At 39.6% G+C, this 23295-nt stretch overlaps 1 protein-coding gene across 1 annotated transcript; it reads right to left on the bottom strand.

Moving 5' to 3' along the window:
- Positions 1 to 9395: 9395 nt before the first annotated feature.
- Positions 9396 to 23088, bottom strand: LOC147453674 (uncharacterized). Its single transcript, XM_086516956.1, has 5 exons — positions 22870 to 23088; positions 11101 to 11298; positions 10183 to 11025; positions 9835 to 10065; positions 9396 to 9761 (listed from the first exon to the last, which is right to left on the bottom strand). The coding sequence occupies exons 1-5, from the start codon at positions 23086 to 23088 to the stop codon at positions 9396 to 9398; spliced, it is 1857 nt and encodes a 618-aa protein (XP_086373082.1).
- Between the last annotated feature and the right edge of the window lie 207 nt (positions 23089 to 23295).

A 23295-nucleotide genomic window follows, 5' to 3' on the forward strand; every position in this document is an offset into this window, starting at 1 on the left:
CCTTGAGATGTAAATCCCAAAACTTGTCTACATAGTTGTGGATAGACTCATGAGAGAGAAGCTTCAAGCTGCGCCATTCGGTAAGCACTTTGTCCTGTGCATCTCTTGCAAGGTGGAAACTCATAGAGTTTTCCATGTCTTTGGGGCTTCGCAGTTGCCATGAAGGCTAGCCCACCATTGATGAGCTGATTTTTGAAAGTGCATAGCTACATGGCGTAGCTTGGAGGACTCCATGAAGCCCTCGTCTCCAAAGGCCGCATCAAATTGCTGGATGAAGGCCAACACTTTGTCGGTAGCACCAAAGGTACCATCATAGGTGAGAAAAGAGATACTCTTTTCTCCCCTCTTGAACTTCTTTAGCTTTTGGGACCTTCACCATGCAGGGTATGATTTGTGATGTCCTCCCCTCCTGTATTCTCTAGGAGAATAGCCATAGCTTTCATCCAAAGAGGGAAGGTGAAGAGGGTGACCTCTTTCTTGCCCTTTTCTTCCTTTGTTTCCTCTCTTCCCTTTCAAAGTGACAAGGACAAGGACTGTGTGTTGATCTTTTCCTCTTGGGAGGAGTGGGCGATCGTTTAGATTGTTGTCTTCGTGGAGCCACATCTTCAGAGGAAGTTAAAGTTTCATTGCTTTCTTGCTCTTTGGATTCCTCCTCTCATATGGGAGAGAGTATTCTTTTGGGGGTCTCTTCAAGAGGCCTCCTAAGCTCTCTCTCCTCTTGGAGAGGAAGGGCAATTCCATAAGCACGAAGTTGTTGAGTAACTTCGGCTTGCAAAGAAAGGTTGCCCATAGCTTGCTGCAACCTAGTAACGAGAGAATTCACAAACATGGGGGCATCATCATTAGCACCTTCATGTGAAAAATCAAAGCTATCAATGTTCATTCTACTCTCTTAATTATTGTCAGCCATGTTAACAAAATTAAGGTCTGTACTTAGTGTATGCTTTGGTAATTCAAAACCTTAGTTGCCACTCCTCTTAGCCTTTGAAAATTGGCTCTTAAGTATCTACACCCACGGCTCGAAGTGGTTAATTATAGAGAGTAGTGGAGTAGGTCTAACATAGCAGAGTTGTCGAGGGCTTGCTCCTTTTGGACTTCTTATGGCTCAATAATGGTAAAGCCGTAGGCAAGTCTAAAAAGACTCCATTATTAAGTCCAAAGCTCCCAAGGTATGCACCATATCCCACATAGTGGGCTCAACAAAACTGATAATAGATCCCAGTTACACTTACCCTAATATAATTAACAAAATCAACCATTTATAGGCTACTTTAAGGACCTCTCTCCTTAAGCAAGAAAAGAGAAACCAAACGCTCTAATACCAATGTAATGGAATTGGCCTATTAACTTGAGAGTAGCGGAAATTAATGAGAGTACTTTTGAGAAATTACTTTGTGAGCATAGTAGGTGAACATAATTGAAGATAGCAACATAAACATAGCAATTAGTTAACTTGGCATGAACAATACTTTTGCAAGAGAGAGAATTTAGAGAACATGACAACAGTTGAGGACCGGATTTATGTGGAGCCGGTCCCCCCTCCAATAGGCATTTGTATTATGATTTCTCCCATTAAGAGAGACTTGTTACAATACAATCTTTGTGTTCCTTGTGACCTAGGTGATGCAATGAAGATGGAAAGCTTCATGCATCACAAGCATAACATAAACTTTGAAGAAAGCTTTAACTATCCCAAGCCTCAGTCTCAATACCTCAAACACCTTCGAAGGTGGAGAGAGCTAGCAGGGAATGAGGGTATGGAAGAGGAAGAAGAAACATTTCATAGGAGAAAGAATTAGTTCCTCACTTATCATAAATCTTTTTGCTAGGATACATAATAGCATAGTAATGAAGATGCAGAAGATGGCAAGCTTAAGCATTGAAGCATGCCTCTTGGTCGGATTTGCACTCCATAGCCAAGAGTGTTGGTGTAGGCTCTCAACCTCTACTTGCTTGGAGAAGGTGAGGGAGCTCTTGCACTTTGCACAATGCATAATGAGAGTGTGTTTGAGTGTGTGTGGGAGAGTATACCCCCTAAGAAACCCCCTAGCTTGCTTCGGCTGACCCCCCTTGTAGCTCATGCTTGAAGCTCATTGGATCCCTCCAAGCCTAGCCAATCATAAGCAGGAGTCATACCAAGCAACAAGGGTAGCCTTGGGACAAGTGTCCCCCTTTCCCCTTTGAGAGAGAGGACTTGATAAATGCAAAATCAATTAAGTAAATCTCCTAAATTATCGTTGGACCCCTTGGATGGCCAACCAATAGGCTTCAAGCACACCATGAGGGCAACATGAGGAGGAACTTGACAAGTGTCCCCTTTGCTTTCTTTGTACTAGGCATGCCTTGTGTGAGTGTTTGTGTGTTCTCTCTCGTCCTCCCTCATGTAGGGATCGCCCCCTCCTTGTAGGGATTAGATTTGACTTTTGCATACCCCAATCCACTCAACCTTGGCCTTGATTCTCACCACAAGCTTGGCCCTTAAGCACTACAAGCTTAGACTGGGTTCTCACTCAAGTACAACCCTAGCATCTCAAGCATGACAAGCACCTCAAGAATCTCAATCATCAAGCACCTCAATCATCTCAAGCACCTCAGTCATCAAGCACGACAAGCACGACAAGCACCTTAAGCTTGGGCCCGGTTCCCACCTCAAGCATAGCCCTAGCTTACCTAAGGTCAAAGGACTTTTACACTCATTATCGGAGGTCTTCAATGAAGCTAACTCTAAGGTCTTATGCTCCATTGGCTAGCCTTGCTCTTTGATAGACTATCTTTCATTCAGGCCCCCATACCATTGGCCCCGTGTTGAGATAGATCTAAAAGCACATGTTTATATCTTAACCCTTGTTCCCGTTTATTCTCCCACATTAAGTGATCGGTTTAATATGAGAAAATCTTTTGGATTGGTTAGATATTGGATTTTATGTCACACACACACACACACACACACACACACACACACACACACACACACACACACACACACACACACATATATATATATATATATATAGAGAGAGAGAGAGAGAGAGAGAGAGAGAGAGAGAGAGAGAGAACGAGCTAAAAATAGCCCTAGAAAGTAGCATCTTAAAATAGCTTCAAAAAGCCTAAAAACTGTGTACAATGCTCCACGCCTGTATCACTCCCTGCAAGCAGGCAGTGCCAACAAAGCAATACTTTGCCTAGCAACCCACACTGCTCCACAGTTCAAGACCTTAAAATTGTGTGTTTTTGGAAGTGAGACTAAGAACCCTCCCCCACAAGCCTTGTAGGGTAAAGGGGCCAATAAGTGGACATGTTGGAAAGGAAGATTGTCCAAAAGGGAGTTTAAAGCTATGTGAAAGAGCCAACATTTAGTCACACAAGCATGATAGGTGGGACAACTAGCTTTATGTGGCGTGGTTTTATTTGCGATGGAAGAGGTGCAAACCTTGTTTGTGGCTGTCCTAATTCTGGCGAGGATTAGTACTTTTGCAAACATTGAGCCTACAACAACATTTTGGACCACCCACACTCAAGATTTTTGGAGCACAATCTCAGTGTCCTTAAATTGGCTCCTTTAACCAAAAGGGTGTTGCACTTAAAGGACCCTTCATCGCTTGGAGGGCCCACCAACGAAAGAGAAGCAAGCGTCCCATACTAGCCAAAGAGATTCTCTACAATTGATGACGTGACGGTGAAGCTCAGTGCGCAGCTGAAGAACGTGAAGGCAACTATGTATGTTAACCTGAGATAACCTATATAAAAGGCACTTCAAAAATGTAGGGAATGATTGAGGCACCTCTCTACGAAAAAGCAATAGTCCCTTGTTGATTAGCACATACTTATGATGTTTTCTCCTAAATGTGAGCAAACAAAGATTATGGGGTTATTGTCATCTAGTTGGAGGGCCCTAGAGTTGTGCCCTTAAAGGGCTTATAGGGGAGACTCTAAGGGTATAAACTTGGAAGGACCAAAGAGCATTGTTTAAGTGTGTGGTGGGCACGATTGGGATCTTAACCAATTCTTTAAGAGCCTAGACACGGTGTTCCAAAGATGACAAAACCCACTTATTGAGCGGTCCTACCAAGGGTAGTGGACTGATCGCCATGACAAGGGAAGATGAGCATCAAATTCTATTGTTTGTGTTGCGTGTGTTGCCTAAGTGAGTGGCTACAAACATCAACCTTTCCTCAAAATGGACCTTGTTGTTGGATGTGTTTACAAAGAATTTGCCGCATAATTTTTCTTTGACATGCAATATCAAAAATTGCTTGTCCAAATCAAATCTTTTTACTTGGGTGGCCTAAGAACAATATAAACAAAAATCAAGGATCAAGAAATGTGGTTCAAAACAATAGGCCGAAAAAACAATAAATAGCAAAAAGTAGGTAGTTTCATCTTTGGTCAGAAATAAAGGAGCATTAGAAGGAGAAAATCATAGGAGTCTTCCATCATGACAGAGATTTGCAAAAACTCAAGGAGACTTGAAACACATTAAACAAGTGAAAGGGTCACAACGGCTTTCAAAAACAATAAAAAAGTGATAAAATTGTTACGTTGAATTAAATTGGTATCAGTGTTTGGGAAAGGATTGCCTCTGCTTAGTCTTAAGTCGACTGAAAATCGAGACTAGCTAGCTGCAAACCATGGTAAACGAAAGAAAAACCGATGAAATATGTAAGAAAGTCATCCAAAAATTTTGCAAATCTCAAAATTTCTGCTAGTATTTCCGGTTTTCTTCTTTCTGAGGAGGAAACTCGATCAACAGCCGCTTAATAAAAGAGACTTTTTCGAACGTTAACACTGACTGGAATCAAGCTATAAAATGCAAGAAATGTAAAGCCATGTGAAGTTGTGAAATGAAAGGTGAAATAAAAAGAACTAATTAATATATGTAAGTGTGTGTATAGAATTTATTAGAATTATGCAAGGTGAAGCTTCACTTTAGCATTCTAAAACAATAGAATGCAAGAAAAAGAAAAGTAAAGACATGTCAGAATGTGAAATGAAAGGTAAGTCTCCATCATGCACTGAAAACAATGAAAGTCTCCCTAACCCAACACAACACTAAGGGTTTCTTTTAGAAAGCCAAAAAGAAAGAGATGAAGATCCCCGTATGGCTTCTCTTTTCTCCTTGGTATGGGACATATATCTGAAATTAAACAAGGTGAGAGATCACAGAGGCCTGTAGGATGATGAATGAATGGGGAGTGGCTATGTTAAGGTGGTCAGAAGGTAGCATAATGTATGTCACGGAGTGATCGGTCCAGTAATTGTAGCTGGATCCTGATTCATATTCGGAGATTGCAGAGCTCGCCCAAATACGGTCTAAAGAAGATCCGTATATAGTTGTAACATCTTTTATCAACTGTCGGATGTTATATCTGTTTAGGAAAGAGAAAAGTTGGTAGTAGGAAGTATTAGGAACTTTAATGTCAATGTTGAAGTCACCCAAGATAATGATTGGAATTTCCATAGTGTGTTGTTGAAGCAATGTTTTTAATGCGTCTATTAAATTTGTTAGCCTTGTTGAAGGTGAATTGTAAAGGGAAACTATTTTGATGATTTTGTTGTTTGTGAACTTGATCGTTGTATGCAACATCTCAATTCTCGGACGATAAATACTCCCATGGTCAAAGTGGATTAGGGTTTCTTGGTGGAGAAATGAAACACCCAGTTTTGCATTAAATTGGTGTTGTTGTAGAAAGCCTGGTATTGGATGTTGTATTTTTTTGTTAGTCTTATCTCTTGCAAACAAAGTACATGTGATGTCATTAGGATGGAACTTGTTGTAATCTTTCTTATGTGTTTATTGAAGGACACAATGTTGAGAGATTGAATTATGATATATGTGTGTGAGTAAGCTTCTAATGACTTTTGAGTGGAGATCCATCTAGCTTGTGCTTTTAGGCGATCTAGTTGTTCTAGTACAGGTTGGTCGACCTTGATATGGGAGGGTTGTATTCTTGTGAGCAGGTAAAGATTAGTTGGGTCTCAAACGTGTGACAATGCTGTGTATGTGAGACCATGTGTTCTTATGTGTTCAGAATTGAAGGCTAGTGTTTGCAATGTAAGACCCTGGGAACGATGAATTGTTCGAGCACTAGCTGGTTGCAATGGGAATTGGTATCTGGAGATGATGTTCAAGTAGCTTTTCCCGACTTGGAATTCACGAACGACTCGTTCTAGTGGGGTCCATTCTTTGTTAATGGTCGATGAATACAATGTTTGATTTTCATAGCGTTTTCTCTTTCCAATGAGAGGGTTGGAGAAATGAACCCAAATTATTGTTTTTTTTTGCTTGTTTTTGTAAAGTTTTTGTACTCTCCTTCTGCTCCATTAACCAATCCATCAAGAATATCCAAGTTCCCTACGCATAACTCGACAACAATGCCTGCTTTTAGGCTGAGTGTGGAATGCAATCCTCTAGTGGATTTGGGATCTGCAGGAATGCTAATTGTTTTGTTGCACGAGTTATTTCTTTTGTCAATAGCGATGAAAGTTTGTGGCGTTCCCTCCATTTGATTGAAAACGGCAAGATTATGAGCGTCCTTTTCTTGTTGGAGTAAAATAGATGAGAAACTTGACGGCGGTTGGTTGGAATAGGTCTATAGTAGTTGTTGTTAAGATATTCCAAATCCTCAGAAGTATGTTGTGCAACTCAAAGTCTATTAAGAATATCTATGAATGTTGGATCATTTTGTCTCATTGTTAGTGTAAGTTCGTAGCATTGTGGATGAGTGTGCCAATATGATGGGGAAATTGCTTCTAAAAGCGTATATTTTTGCGCGAAGATCCATGTATCCTTAACAGGGCTTAACTGACATAGATCACCACAAAGAACAACATCCAACCCACCGAACAGTTTATCATGAATGCGCTTGATTACTCACAAACGAGAGTCAGCCATGGAGAACACGCTTGAACCTATCAAGGAGACCTCATCGAAAACTACAAGTTTCAAGTCTTTATAAAGGAGAGAAAGCCCATTCAACTTTTTGGTACTCAATCTTGTTTGTGTAGAAGTAATTAGAGGCAAGTGAAGTGCTGAGTGGATTGTGGTGCCACCAATATTAAAAGCTGCCTTTCCTGTGTATGCCATTAGCAATGTTGTTGGAGATTCTGGATTTGGTGCGCTTCTATGGTTGTAAAATGGTTGTAATGCTTCTACTAACAATAGTAATGTGAATGTTTTTCCTGTTCTTCCTGCACCTCCTGTGAGAAAGAGGTGTATTTGTTTGTTGGGTTGAATTCTTTTTTTCAACATTATGTCGTCAAATATGTGTCGTTGTTGGTCATTTAATTTGTCAATGGCTGCATGGAAGTCATCATTTTCATGGAGGTGTACTTGAAATGTTGCAAGTGGAAAGTGTTTTTAATGTGCAAGTCATTAAGAATGTCTGCATCATGCGAGGCATGTGAGTCATTGTTGGTTGTACTAGTTGTGGTTGGGGAGGAAATGTAGTGCATTTGGTTTTTTTCTATTGGGCTTGGGTATTTATTGAACTTGAGTTCATTTGATTTTATGGCTTGTATATATTCATTATATACATCACTCTATGTACAGGATTCTGTTAAATGTTGGTCTTCATTATTGGTCCAAGGAAGGTATAACAAGCATTGTTCTCTATAGTGGTCTTCTGGGTTTTTAACAATGTTATATTTCACGAATCTTATGATCTTAGCTTTGCACAATGGTTTGTAAGTCGTTCCATCTTGTTTAATTGTTGATGCATATTCAGCCAAGCATAGATGATGGAGACTTTGTGGTCTTTCAGCATATTTATCAATAATATTTTGGAAGAATATGTTTGTGCGTTTGAGCCCTATCAAGACTAAAGCCTCATCTTGGATAAATCAAGGAAGAACTTGTTGTGTTTTTTCGATATTTGCAAGGACATTCACGACATTGCCTCACAAACCATATTGGCCATCATAAGTCAGTTCTTGAATCTTTGTGAATGGTATGCGGATGGAGACCAGGCGTGCTTCAACATTGTTCAGTTTGTAGGACTAGCGGCAAAGGGTCGTTAAAGCCCAATGTATGCAAGCTCTCAAACGGCAGCATAGATCTGTTTGATTTGCGTTTGCATGCACGACAATAGAATAGAGAGGAACATCTTTTTCGTTTTCCACATCCAGCATGTAAGCACAGTGGAGGAGTGAAATGCGTGACGTGCGAGCGGAAAAACAACCGGCCACACTTTTCGCATGGATATGTAGGTGTGTCATTAAGCCTCTTTAGGAATTTGTTTACAATCTTGTTTTTTTGTTGTGGATGAATGGAAGGATGTTGCTGCAATGAGGCAGTCTCTGTCAGCTTTATATGTCTTAGTCGCTTCAGTTTTGTTGTAATTGCAGAGTGTGTATGGACACAAAGTGGTTGCTTTTCAATAAATAGATCTGCGAGTTGAGTAGCTTGTTTATGCATGTTCTCTCTCCACAAGTGGGTTAATGCATCACACTCTTCAATTGTCCAATGGATAAGTTTACGATGTGATTGTGAAGTTATGAAAGCATAATAGATGAAGCCGATAACAGATCCATCTATAATTAGAAGTCCTTTTTTGAACTGTTCAATTGATTTTTCAACTACTTGTTTTTTGTTGTGTCCACTTATAGCATTGTGAAGGATTACGGTAAGTGTTTTTCTGAATTTGTGAGCGAAAATATTGATGACTTCCATTGTGAGACTCATCAATGTTTTACAAGTATCGTATAGAGCATGCAATTGTGTAGCTCTTTCACTCAATGACTCTAGCTGTGATCCAAAGAAGAATGAAGCTGAAGAGTGTGTGATAAAATTTGTTAATTGGTTCTCAAACAAGCATTGTTGCATTATAAGTCTAAAGGATTCAAAGCTTAAGTTTGTTTGCAATACACTATGGAGTGCTAGAAACAATTGTTGATTAAGAGGATGTGTTTGCATAAATAGCATGTCAATGTCTATCTCTTTCGGAATACTGAAACCAGTAGGATTTTCCATTATAGAGAGAGGAAGAGAGTAGTGTTTGTTGTTTTGCATATAATTGATAGATAGAGAGAGCAATTGAGGACTAGACACACACACACACACACACACACACACACACACACACACACACACACACACACACAGAGGAGAGAATGTTGTGTATCTATGTGTGTCTATTTGTATTTGATTCTAGATCAATAGAGAGAGAGAGAGAGAGAGAGAGAGAGAGAAATACAGAAATGTTTTGAGTTCTCAATTCACGGAACGAGCGAACAATACTTACAAGCATAACCATAATACTTAGAACCACAACCAAAAGTGTGCAAAAGCACGTTACAAAGAAGTGGAGGATGGAAGCATTGGTTTTGTTTGAGGACATAATTCGAACAAGCAAGCAAAGTAAAGGGTAGCTAGTAATGAAAGGCAAACATTCACAACACTAAGATTCAATTTGATACGCCACCACGTGGCCAATGGAGTTGATTTTGAAACGGCCAAACCGTGAGGTTGTTGCCAAGGTATCTCTTGCCTCGGAAACGGACTCAGCATAAATTTGGTTGAAGGTTCTATCCAATGCAAGCACTAAATCGGCTGCTGCACCAATAACTTGCACATCAAGAAGCTTTTTGTCTTTTGTTGCAATACGTGCTTTCCGCTTTGGTGTTGTGATTATTGTGGTGTTGTTATTGCAAGATCCACAACAAGGTGCCTGCCTAAGTCTATACACTTTTGTGGATTTACAATTCGAACAATGCTTCTCGAGTAGCACACTATTGAAGTTGACGAATCGGAGGGTGCCAACAATCTGGACAAGGCAACTATGTAATAAAATGAGAGAAGTCACTTTTAATATATCACTATATGCTATATGAGTGCACCTCACAATTGTAGCCCAAATTTTCGGTTTGAGCCTGAAAGACGGCGGCAAGCTCCTCTCTGAGGCGTGCACTACGAACAAGCACTAGAATTGTAACATCCAGTATTGACAAGGTATTGGCCTTGGCAAGGAATGCACCGATGTTTCTTGCAACGCACAATACAGGGCCATCAACAACCATTTCTTGAAGCAATTGTTGGCAATCATCTTTGCGAGAGTTCACAAAACTCAGCTACAAGAAAAGATTAAATATGGAAACAAAATCAAAAAGAGCATCAATATATCATGGAAGATTTCAAATGTATAATAAAAGACTAGAAAACAATAAGCAAGATAGGTCAATTCTTACAAATGACCTATCTGATGGGAGAGGACCATCTACAATCAGAAGGTCACCAACAGACCCACCAAATCTTGACTGCGAGGATTGTAAAATAACAAAAGCAAGTGTGCTCAATTGAGAACGTCCACTCAAAGATTGTTGTGCACCTATCTCATCGAGGAATGCATGTATCTTGCAATCAGGGGTGAATGTAAGAGACATCGAGAAAGGTTCCGCCGTGCTTACAACAGTAGTAGCATCGATGTACAAGGAATACAGTGCTGACCCCCTATCTACCCTATTTTTGCGTTTGACAACTGGGCTGTCAATGTGAACAAAGTCACCGAGGTGGAGCTTATCGACGTAGAGCTCTATGTATTGATCATTGATCACCACCGTAATAGTGACGGTGCATTCTTCACCAACCAAGTTGAGCTTCAAGTAACGGTTGTATTTCAATTGGTCAAGACCAACTTTGTAGGTCCCATATAGATTCAATATCTGGCCCTCAATACAGAATCGTGGGCTTGAGTCAGAGATATCACTGATCAAGAATTGTGGGAGAAAACTTTGAGGAAATGGAACAATGCTAAGATCAATAGGCTTCCTATCTAGTTGAGATGATTCCCCCAATCCATACAAGCCAGAAGGTTGAACAAAAGGCTCAATTTCAATCGGGCTCGGATCGTTGGCATTGTTAAGGGGTATGTCCTCAATAGGGTTTGGAACAATTGTTGCTTGGAGTGGCAAGGGAGGCTCAATAGACAAAGGCTCAATATCAAGAGGTGTTGGCTTGTTTAGCACATGGGATGGAACAACTGTTTCAACATATGGTTCCTTCTTGATATTAATAAGCTCCACCACGGGTTGCTTGTCTACATAATCCAAAAGATAGCAACAAAAACAAACAACTCTATGAATTGATGAAATCGCTCTCAAATAGACATGCTTTTCCAATAATGAATGCTCACATGCAGAGTTCACCAGGTTGTCCAAATGAAACAGTGCACGTGCAGTAGGCTTGTGAGGCCTATGAAGGTCATGCTTCGATCTTTTGTGAGGCGCTGATGATGTGCAAGCATTTGGGGGCGCGTCGAAACGTTTACCGCTTGAGATAGGAGTACGTTCTGCCAACCTTTGAAGCTTTGTAGAAAATTAATTATGAGCACCTAACGCCTTCCATATATAATGAAAAGTTTAATAATGATAGGTAGAAACACAAGCAGTCATTTGTCACACGAACTGTTCAAGGTGACAACCTTGAACAACCGTATAACTACTCCTTGTATATCAAAGCACCTAGAAGACAAAGAGGTGCTTTCATTATAGGAAGGTGGTAATCATATGAGAGTGGAAAATGTTGTTGTGATACAAGTGTATGTATGTCTGTGTGTGTTGGAGAGAGAGAGAGAGAGAGAGAGAGAGAGAGAGAGAGAGATTCAATGATTATGTGGCGAGAATGACGAGATATTAAGCACCGTAGATGACATGACACAAGACAAGATAATAATTCTTATCCTCATATATTACATAGGTAGCTTAGTTATGATGAAAGGAAGTTCGACACAAAATATGATGACCACAAGTCCATAGATGGCCTATTGAAAGGAGAGCATGTTGACCAAGTATGATTATTCAAGAGTGGCCTACCAATTGGCTTCTTAAAAGCTAGCAAACTTAAGAACGCTTGGAAGATGGCCTATTGAAAGGATAGCATGTTGACCAAGTGTGATTACTCAAGAGTGGCCTACCAATTGGCTTCTTAAAAGCTAGCAAACTTACGAAACGCTTGTATGTATTTGCAAATATGGAGAAGAGGGCATGGACCTAGAACATTGATCTTTGAACTACATATTAGAAGGACTGTAGTCGTGCAAGCCTATGTTCATGGAGAGAAGGCACAATGTGGGGACGCGAAAGAAATCTTAGGTGTGTCGCACAACACATCCATATGAAATGATCAATCCATTTCGACCTTTGAACCATATAGCAGAAGGATTGTAGCCGTGTAAGCCTATGTTCATGGAGAGAAGGCACAATGCGGCGATGCGAAAGAAAGCCTAGGTGTGTCGCACAACGCACATGCATATGAAATGTCAACCCATCTCGATTCTGTTTGGTCTATCTGAGTCAAGATCCACATAGTAGAAGGATTGTAGCCGTGCAAGCCTATGTTCATGGAGAGAAGGCACAATGTGGGAATGCAAATGAAAGCCTAGGTGTGTATGCTCATCGCTTAAACATGTCGAGGGTTATAAAATCTAGATATAAAAAAACCAAGAACGGCTTGGTGGAACGCGAGCAAAAAGCCAAGACTACACAAGCACTCAATAACAAGACAAGACGACAAGAAGAGAATCCGCGAAGCAACCATCACATTTCCATAACAATAATCAAAGTAAGCATGATTAAACAATAATATCGAACAATCTCGCAACGAGTACACATTCATAATGCCGATCAACAATAGATTCGATGATACAAATTCTTAAAGAGTTTGGCCAAGCAAAAACAGTAAGTAGAACAAGAAAAAAATCTTCAATAGGTCTCACCGCCTTCACAATCCATGTTGTCAGCACCATCAGAATCTCCACTGCTTACGTACCATTCTCGGCTTCAGGAGCAAAAGAACTCCCACTGTTTTGTTTGGAAGCCATTGCCAAGCAAAGTAGTTTTAGCACAAAATATTTTCACACAGTTCTTCAGATACACAAGGGCACAACAATGCCTGCTTTATAGAATTTCACAAGAGGTCTTCAAAAGTGACATTCAATTCGACTTCAACAAAGGCATTTGTTTATTGTAGGCTGAAAGAGCACGTTTGCCATGGCACATTTGTTTATTGTAGGCTGAGAGAGCACGCTTTTCAAATTTCCTCTTGGCAAATTGAAGCAAAGGAATTTCCTCTTGGCAAAGTCAAGGAAAGGAATTTTGTATATTGGAAAAATGCAAGTCTCAAATCACTGTAGGCTGAAAGAGCACGCTTTCCAAATTTCCACATGGCAAAGTCAAGGAAAGGAATTTTGTATATTGGAAAAATGCAAATCTCAAATCACTTGCAGTGCAGCGTGGAAAAGAAAGGTCATGGCATTTAATGCCTTGTAAGGCTATGCATCCTCTCCACAATGCCGTCTCTTCGAGCGTGAAGATTCCAGATCCATCTACGTTCTGCACCTCTGACAATACACAAATTGTTGACATGGCTGAGATTATTCATGATTAGATCGCTAGGCAACGTTTGTGTGTCGTGCTTGGCATTGATTTGGTTGCCATCAACCTTGTAAGGCGCACTGGCAACCCTCCCCTCTTCATTTCGGCACCTGCAACACGCCTTTCATATGGGCCCCTGGGGCATGCGTTGCAGCCCTCCCCTCTTCCACGCGCTGCAGGCGTCCCCTCTTCCAGGTGCATGCGCTGCAGAATGCGGTTTTTCACGCGGTGCAGAGCTCCACTCGGGCCAAAAAGACGCAGAATTCAAGGCCCTTGGTCACGTGCCATGCATCTCCACCCTCAAAAACGGACGGGCAAAAAAATGCCCATTTTCTCCACCAGGCCCATGCAGGCCAAAATATAGTTCAAGATAAAAGACCTTCCCATGAAACATTCCTTCCCCCCAGAACTTAAGGGAGTTCATGCAAGAAACATATGGCACCATGAAAATTTAGATTTGAGGCAAAATATTTAAAAAATTACATGCAGGCAATCGAAGGTCATGTTGTTGTGTTGTAGCATGTTTATGAATTTTAAATGTTCGCCTCACTTTTTATGTGTTGGGAAAAATGAGATTAAATATTTGATTTGACCCCAAGTGATTGTTTCCACAAATTTATGGTTTTCTCCTAACTCATTCGGGTGTTTTACGAGCAAAAAGGGACTTTTTTGTGCTAAAAATTGGCCATAAAATGGTTAAAAAAATATTCAAAAAATGACCAAAAGAGGCTCAAAATTCCACATCACTCACGATGTTGTGACTATTAGGAGGTGAGGAGATTTTGTGAAGAAGAATATCAACTCTTTAAGCCTCTCTGAGAAGGGAACATAGGCTTCTTCTATGGTGTGCTAGTGCAGTATTGCACTGCTCCTACCTCATACTTGAGCATGTGGGTGAGCATGTGGGTGATCCACTTAGGGTTTCCTTTCCTCAAAAAGGTGTATGGGCTTGTTAGTTGTCTATGGAGGTTTTGAAGCTTCCATGAAATAGCATCGGCAAATAATTGAAGGAGGAAGAAAGGGTTTTTGATAGGGCAAACAAGCACTATACCTGCAATTGGGAGCAAGGCTACACTAGATCATCACACACACAAGAGTTTTGAGTTGATCTTGGTTCCAAAACTCTTGACAAAAGGCTCCAAAACATCCATAAGATGTAGACCTTAACATCCAACCCAAGTCCAAAAAATCATGTAAATATGGAGTCTTGGCATAAAACAACCCAAGATGTATAATGCATGTAAATCTAAGGTCTTGGGATAAAACAACCCAAGATGTTCAATGCCACTCAAGTAGTAAAAGGTCCACTTAATTGCCTTCTCTAGCATAGACCCTGGGCAAAAGATTTGATCACCTCTACAAGATTGCGTATTGAACATCTAGTTTCGTAATGCATACATAAATCGTTCAACCTACAAGCTACTAATAGAGAGTGAGATCAAAGTAGCCTTCAACATCATGAAGACTCAACTTCAAACATGTCTCCATAGGAGTAGCAATAGGCTTGCAATCTTCAAGGCTTCATGTATGAAACAATATCTTAATACAATTTTTTTGACACAAAGATAAATCCTCGGGGGGTGGGGGGGGGGGGGGTGGGGGGGGGGGGTCGTCATTATGTATAAATTATGTATATCACGTGCTTTCAAGGACTACTTTTTGAACTCTTTATCTATGAATTTCTAAAAAATAAAATACACCCTTTTTCTATTCAATCTATATTATTTTTTCCAATTCCATTGTATGGTATCCTTTCGTATGTAAGATTGTGAGAAAAAATACAAATTAATAACCCCTTTTGTTGCACTCACGTGATAGTCACATAATTATTAAGTGACCCCCCCCCGGATAATAAATCTCAAAAACTTGCTCGAACTATTTGCCCAACTAATGCCAGCTCCAAAGGCATTCAAAATCAGCATAAAATTGGCATTGTGACCCTCATTTGGTCCAATGAGAAACATGTCAACAACATAGAGTACAATGAGAATATCCAATGAGTATTAATGGACTTTTTACCAAGAGGCAAGTCACACATAAATCACATGCCATTCTTCACAATTCCATCATACTTTGATTGTAGTGCAACCAAATTGTTTTTTGAATTGTGAACTTCATCAAATGAGAAAGGTTCTTACTCATCATACATACTAGACACAGCCAAAACATAACAATATGATGGATAAGAGGTATCTTGAGAACCTAAGGAAGTACGAAAGACAAAGGGGCACCCAATTTACTATCATGCAAATCCATTTTGGCATATCTCTAGCTTGTTCATATTTATACCTCAATTACATCTTATAAATCTACACAAAAAATTGGATGATTAATAACCCCATTTATAACTTGCATAGGTTATGTACCTCATTAAGACTTACACTCATACTTCCACATGTAAATAGAGACAACAATTATATACATTTTGTAAGCTCTATTCGTCTCCTTGGTACATGATAATAAGGGTTGAATTGCATCTTTCACCAAAACAACATCCTCACTAATCAAGATACACTTTGTTTGCGGATGATACAAGTATAACCCTTGCTTTCCTGATTGTAGCCAACAAAAATATATTTCATTGTCATCCAACTTCCAACATTGTTGCTTAGGCATTAAAGCATATGCAAAGTAACTAAACACACACAAGTGACCAATAGATGGCTTCTTACCATGCCAAGCCTCATATGGAGTGATAGACTACAATGATCTAGTGGGACACCTCTTTAGGACATCTCTAGCACACATGACAATCTTAAGCCAAAACGCATGTGGAAAAGCTTGCTTAATGTGATATTATTTTCCTTATCATAATGACATTTCATTTTGTGTTTATTGCTATAGTTCTTAGACTCATTATTGTTTGAAAAATACAAAATTGCGAGGGTAGTCCCTACTACTCAATGAAGCATTAGAGGTGGCAACAATAGTATTCTTCCTTTGCTATGCAACCACAAATGGATATTTGATAGCATGCCTCTTAAGTTTGTATTTTCTAGATTCGGCAGCTTGGATCATTACAATGACGAGAACATCAAACTTCACATCGTCAGGTCTATTATTTGTCACAAATCTCCAAAAGATGGAGGCAAACGTTTGATAAGAGTATGGCAATGTATCAAGCATTGTCTGCATCAGGAGACTGTCAAATAATCCCCTCACTATTGGAAATTAACTAATTATTGAGATCGTTAATCTTTGAAAGAAATCCATATTATCCTCCTTGTGTACAACCTTTGACTCTAACTCCTTACATAGGTAAGCAATCCTTGACAAATTAGGTCTTTGCCTACAATGAAACTTTCCATACCTATATTGCAATTTATGCTAACCAAGTGTGTGGAAAAATTTACAAAAAGTACAATCAATGCATGAGCCTATGCATCTTTATCATCCCAACGTCCTTGCTCACTAGTAGGAAAAATTACTCTAGAAATGGATCTATTAGAACCTACACAATCATTCATAGAGCTTTGTATCTATAGAACCCCGTCTTACCTCGTAGCATTGCACAATGTTCTAAACCCTCTTTTTGCAACAAGGAGATGTTGCAGCATGATAGAAACCCTTAATTTGATGAGCATTTGAAAAATATGGGGTGCTTTGTCTCTAATCTTCAATTGTTCTCAATATGCTTAGAGATTTAGAGACCGAGAGCGATATTTCATAAAACTGTGATTTACAAGAGATCTAGTGTGGCTTTGGATACCCTTGAGGAGCACTCATAAATTGAACCTACTTAATGATATTAAAGAAGCTTATGAATAGAGAAACCCCCTTTTTTATGTGACTCATACAGTTTTGTGAAAATAGTGATGGAGGAGGATATGAGGATCTTGGCGCCATGAGAAGACTTGCAATATATAAGAGATTGAAAACCCAATGCAACACTCAATACACAATGTAAACAAGAGATATAGATTAATGTGATGAACTTTATTGAACTCAATATGTCTTAGTACAATGATGCAGATTTGAAATGTAACAAACGGTATGTGAAAGCATGCACATGCAATGCGGATGTTGACTAGGCATCCACATGTAGGAGGGCTTACCACATTAGGTGCTACAAAACCCACATCCTAACAAACCTCCTCGTGTGGGTTTTGTATGCACTAAAAAAATCACACTACCTCTCCTCAAAACACATTAGAGATAGGTACACAAGACCACAATCCTCCCCCACAACACAAGTAGGGAAAAGGATGCACAAAATCCCCCATACACAAGGTGTTATAAGAGGAATGAGATTAGGAAGCTCTGATAGTACTTAAAATGAGTGATTAAAAGTGCAATTCAAAGCCGAGAAAGAAGAGATTTTGACCACTCAATTGAAGTACCAAAGTTCATCTCATTTTATCATTTGAGGGCTCTATAGAAGAGATTTTGACCACTCAATTGAAGTACCAAAGTTCATCTCATTTTATCATTTGAGGGGTCTATAGAATGACCTTGATGAGCAGTACTTTCACACTCAATTCTTGAGATGAAAGGAGAGACACAAAGAAATATATGCTTAGGCAAAGTATGCTAAATTTGGGCACAAATGGAGAAGAAGAGATGCCAAAAAATGCACAGACTATTTAAAGATGCTTAGTGGTGGGATCAAGGATTAGGAGATGCTAATCACGTCCATGCTTTGATACAAATTGAAAGGTTAGGGTGGATTAGCCAAGGAGGCATTCATGGCTAATACATAATTAAAAGACTAAGAATGAAAATTACACACTTAGATAATTAATACTTACACGAGCATAGCATAAGCACGCAATGATTATTAGTTGGTATTGAGTGTATGCACAAGCTCAATTTATAGCCTTGAGCTAGGCATATTTGAACACACAATTTATCATGTCACAAGGATTGCCAAGTAGGCTGCACATTAGGATTTATCACATGGTTTGTCACATGTCATATGACTAGGCATCCACATGTAAGAGGACTTACACACATTAGGTGCTACAAATGACCAAGACTCCTACTAGAACAAGTGAAGTGGAAAAAACACCTTCATCTAACAACCAGTGGGAAGAAATGTCACTTATACTAGACATATAAGCATGAGGAATGCTAGAGGTAAATGTGATAGCATTGTCATTGGCATGCGGAGCCACCTCTCTAGCATGTGTCAAATCTGTCTCTGCATCTCCCATACATCGTTCCTGCTACCCCATACATTGAAAGCAATGATGCCTAATGTATCCTGTGTGACCACAATGCCAACAATGCAAGTAGGGTATTGAATGAGACCTCCGTTTGTCACGCGTCATCTCTGCAGTCTCTCAAACATCACATATGATAGATTCCATACCAGTGAATAGCATATATGCATAAAAATATGTGGGAGATCACTTGACCACTGAACCATCATGACCTGATCAATTGCATCATACTGATGTTTGCATATGCATAAAATAGCTCTACAATAGTTATACAATTCAAAATCCACAACTCAATGTAAATCTACAATGCATAAGCAAGCACCAACACAAGATTTGCAAGCATACATAGCATCACTAAACAAAGTGAGTGCAATTTGGGGACATACAACTCTCAATTGAGCATAAAGACGGTCACAGGGAAAAGGGGCTTAGAAGCCGGGGGGAACAACCCCTGAAGGGTTGGTTTGAAACCCAAAAAACCCATTGAATCCTCAAATATTGTAGCTGTAACAAAATCAACTGAATCATAGCTTCGCTACATATCTATAGTGATGACTTTCTAGTTGCCCCTAGTAGCCACATTGTCATTGAATTAATCAACAATTCTCATGGTCTACACTTCCAAAATTGAATTAATTTATAATCCAGGTTTGCATCGAATCTCCTCGCATCAAATCTTCTCATTTGAAAGAAAAGTAAGCCGTCTGTCAACATCATCTGCTCTGGGCGACCCCCCCCCCCCCCCCCCCCCCCCCTCCATCACTAGCTATGCTCGCTTTGTTCCTGCCTGCATGTCTCTTCTCTCTCTGTCTCTCCATCCTCTCACGCATGGTGCAACTCTCTCTTTCCCACTCTATGGTCAGTGATTGCATCCTCTCTCTCTCTCTCTCTCTCTCCCCCCCCCCCCCCCCCCCCCATCGACTTGCGAACTCACTTGTATGGTCTCAACATTGGTATCACCCTCAGAATGCCAAGGTTCTTTGTGTCTCCCACCACAAAGCAGAGACGACTGCTGATTGGGATGCCTAGCCTTACATCCTCACAAATCCACTACAAATCATTGATGAAGCAGCATCACAGCCCCCCTGCAACAACGACATCATAGAGATGAGGCAGACCATCTCTCTCTCTCTCTCTCTCTCTCTCTCTCTCTCTCTGTGTGTGTGTGTGTGTGCCTTTGTCCTTTATCCCCGCCTCACACTCAGACAGAACATCTCTCTCTCTCTCTCTCTCTCTCTCTCTCTCTCTCTCTCTCTCTCTCTCAACGTGCCATTAAAACCTTAATGAGAACCTAAAAAAAATTCATTATCACCCTCTCTCTCTTCTCTCCCCCCCCCCCTCTTTCCCCCTCTCTTTCTTTTTTCCCTCAAAGTTGTAAGAGCATCTACAAAGATCCCTATTAATCAACCCCAAACTCAAAATTGGCACGGCCTACCTCACCTTGTGCGAAGAATGTACAAGGAGTGAAAGTTGAACACTTACGTGCATGCACATATTATCTATAGCACAATTCTAAGGCTTTGAATGCAGTGCACGCTAATAGCAATGTCATTGGAGTCTAATGTTCAACTAGATTATGCATTTGTCACTCAATTTAATGCTAATAATAAGAACGCAAAATAATGTGATACGCATGAGGTGCTTTTATGTAAGATAAAAAGGTTAACAATCAAGGAACCCCTAGAGAACTACTATAGCAAGAGCTTCACAAAATATAAAGTGTAGTTTTGAACGATAGAACGATAATTCAAATGGCAAGTAGCATGCCATAGTTTTACATGAAGTTTGGATTTTTTATTTTTTATTTTGTAAATTTCACATTATGTGAGAGATAATATTATAAAAGAACTTTGGATATTTTATATAGTGAATAATCAAGAGCTTGATTATATGATTTTTCACAAAATGCTAATATTATTTGGTTTTTTATGAAATCATAATGATGTGCAAAGAGTCTTGCATCATAACCGACTTGCATAGATTTTTCATGTCCCAAGAGTAAAGATCTCCAATTTGCATTCAAATTTTTAAATGTTTCTAGATAGCATTTACTGACCAATTTGTTGGCCATGGTGAAGGAGTGAACGATCCCCAAACCCCCCTTCATGTGAGGTAGGAATCTTGTCAAGTTGATTTTGATACTCCCACTTCTATCCAATAAAGGAAAATCATAGATTGTGCTTGCAACCCTGGGAGACTATTGACAAAACTACTTTTAGAGGTTTCCAACAAGCCAAATAGTATACAAGGGAGGGAATTACTAGATAAATGATGACTAAGACTATGCCAAATAAAGGCAAATCATAGATTGTGCTCGCAACCCTGGGAGACTATTGCCAAACCTACTTTTAGAGGTCACCAACAATCCAAATAGTATAGAGGGGAGGGAATTACTAGATAAATGACGCCTAAGACTATGCCCACACAAATTACCTTCATATCCCACCATCTGCTTAGCTTAGTTTTAGTTATTGGCTCCTCATTCCCTAATCGTATCCAAGTGCCTACTTATTGCATGTTTGGAAAAGGACTAAAAAAGCAAACTACATTTTTAAATGTAGCAAGAATCCACATTTATTATCATGCACTTTGACCTCTAGCCTCCATGTGAGCTTAGTACCTGTTGTCTTCTACCTTTTGCACATTAAAATAATGATCTCCTCTCCAAGCTTAAATCTTGGTCTTCTCTCTTTGATCTTGATGATTATGAGGTTGCATATGTCCCCAACATGGATAGGCCAAAAATTTCTTGGTTATTTTCAATTGGTCGTGTTGTGTTTGCTTGACATGTATGTCAAGTGTGGTGTAGTTTTGAAAGAGGTTCTAGATTGTTTTCATCGACAAATGCAGAGAAAGGGATTCTCTTCAATTGCCTTTACATGTGCTTTCATCTTGAAGGCATGTGGAATTCTACAAGATATGACATGAGCAAATAGATTCACGATGAGGTATTGAGTTACAAAATGCAATCCTTTAGTACATGTTCACTCTAGATACAAATGTGTGAAGCCCTATGGGGCTTGCTTGATGGAACAACTTCAGTTGGTAAAGACAAGAGTGGAATGATTTGGAGCGTGTTTAGCTATTCTTCCAGAGTTAGGTTCAAGGTAGATTCAAACAAGAGTGGAATGAGCTAGATCTTGTTCAACTATTATAGAGTTAGGTTCATGGTAGATTCAAAATTTAGAATGACAAATTGACAAAGGACCAGATTCAAACTTCAAAAGTAGAGTTCAAATTTAAGACTTAGATCAGACACAAATAACTAAAAGCATCGAATGAATGAAAACATATTCAAACTAGACGTTGAAAGAGACACGTGGGATTGTATTCAAATTCAAAATACAAATATTCAGAGAACAAAGCTTTGTAATGATTAATATGAAAAGTATAACTAGTACAAGGCTCAACACTAAGTGTTCCTAAGCTCCACAAAATACAACAAACTAGAGTGCATAGAGGCTCTAGAGTCTACATAGAAAAGTTGGGGTCCCAAAATGGGACTAATGGTCCTATTTATAGGTATCTAGACTATCCTCTGTCTGGTTGACACATTCACATAGTATCATGTAATTGACGATAAATCTACGAGGTAATCTAATCAACTTCAAGTAAAATCTCCAGTGTGGGCATTTCTCTAAGCCTGTTGGTTTTCACCTCCTACATTCTCCTCCGGTTTCTTGAATTATTTTATGTAAAAAAAATTCTTCAGATGTAATCTTTTGCACTTTTGTTTTGGTTTGTCTCGAGCGTTCTTGACCCCAGGTCTTTGGACCATCTGAATTGGAGGTCTAGTAAGTTTGGCCATCCTGATATCCTTCATACATTTATAAGCTGCTCTATTGCCTATTAGGACCTTCAACTAAATACCCAAACTTTGCACATTCATCATCATCATCTTTTGCATCTGAGGATTCCCATCAATGTTAGCCTGTGTAAGCATATATGCAAGCATTGAAGGAGGTAGTTGGCATAATTTTTGCTCAGGATAACGCAAATCCTTCCATCATTTCACCATCCACTTAGCACCCACAAACAACCTTTCATACCTCTCCAGATCTGAATAAGCATCATCATGTTGGAGGTAATTACGGATCTGGAGTTGCTTCTCTTTCCTTAATTTCTTGTTCTTACATGTGAAGACAATATGCTACTGATTAATGTCAGTCTGTTGTCTTGGTCTTTGGTCTAACTGCCTTCAATGTGTTTGATTTGGCCAATTGTCTGACGTTTGATTGGGTGGCTACTAGGATTGATAAGGTGTTTGACGAGCTTGGCCCCCTCCTTGGCTCTGATCTAGACCATCATCATCATCGTCATCCTCCTTGGAATTTGGGTAGACCTTTGTAGTGTCATCCTGGTTATCCTTCTCCTCATCTTCTTCACCCTGACTAGCCTCTAGAAGTGCTTGGTTGGCTAAAGAATTTGTATATCTAGTGGCCTTATTTTCAAAATACTCTTTCAGATTTGCCACCAGATTTTGGATCTCCACCAAATTCAAGGTTAGGTTTCCATCAGAATTTTTGATATCTATCGGGGATTGATAGGTATACTTATCCATGATTGATTGTTTCATTACATTGTTGGCCTCCTTTGGACTAGCTATGGCTGCTTGCTTCTGGTCTAACAAAGACCAATGTATTTTTATTTCTTTTTCAAGATTCCATTTCTCGTCATTAAGGGTGGAATTAATAATCTTCAGCTCTTTAGTATGCTATGCTAATTCTTTAATGGTTTTCCTCTATTGTTCATTCTACTTTCTCATCTA

Source organism: Adiantum capillus-veneris, chromosome 7 (assembly GCF_014529385.1).
Source record: "Adiantum capillus-veneris isolate H3 chromosome 7, ASM1452938v2, whole genome shotgun sequence".
Lineage (NCBI taxonomy): Eukaryota > Viridiplantae > Streptophyta > Polypodiopsida > Polypodiales > Pteridaceae > Adiantum > Adiantum capillus-veneris.

Coding starts and splice junctions, on each gene's coding strand:
- LOC147453674 (XM_086516956.1), bottom strand. CDS start 23,088: ATGGATAAGTATACCTATCAATCCCCGATAGATATCAAAAATTCTGAT. Junction 10,066..10,182: donor TCCCATCAGATAGGTCATTT/GTAAGAATTGAC, acceptor CTTTTCTTGTAG/CTGAGTTTTGTGAACTCTCG. Junction 9,762..9,834: donor ATTTGGGCTACAATTGTGAG/GTGCACTCATAT, acceptor TGCCTTGTCCAG/ATTGTTGGCACCCTCCGATT.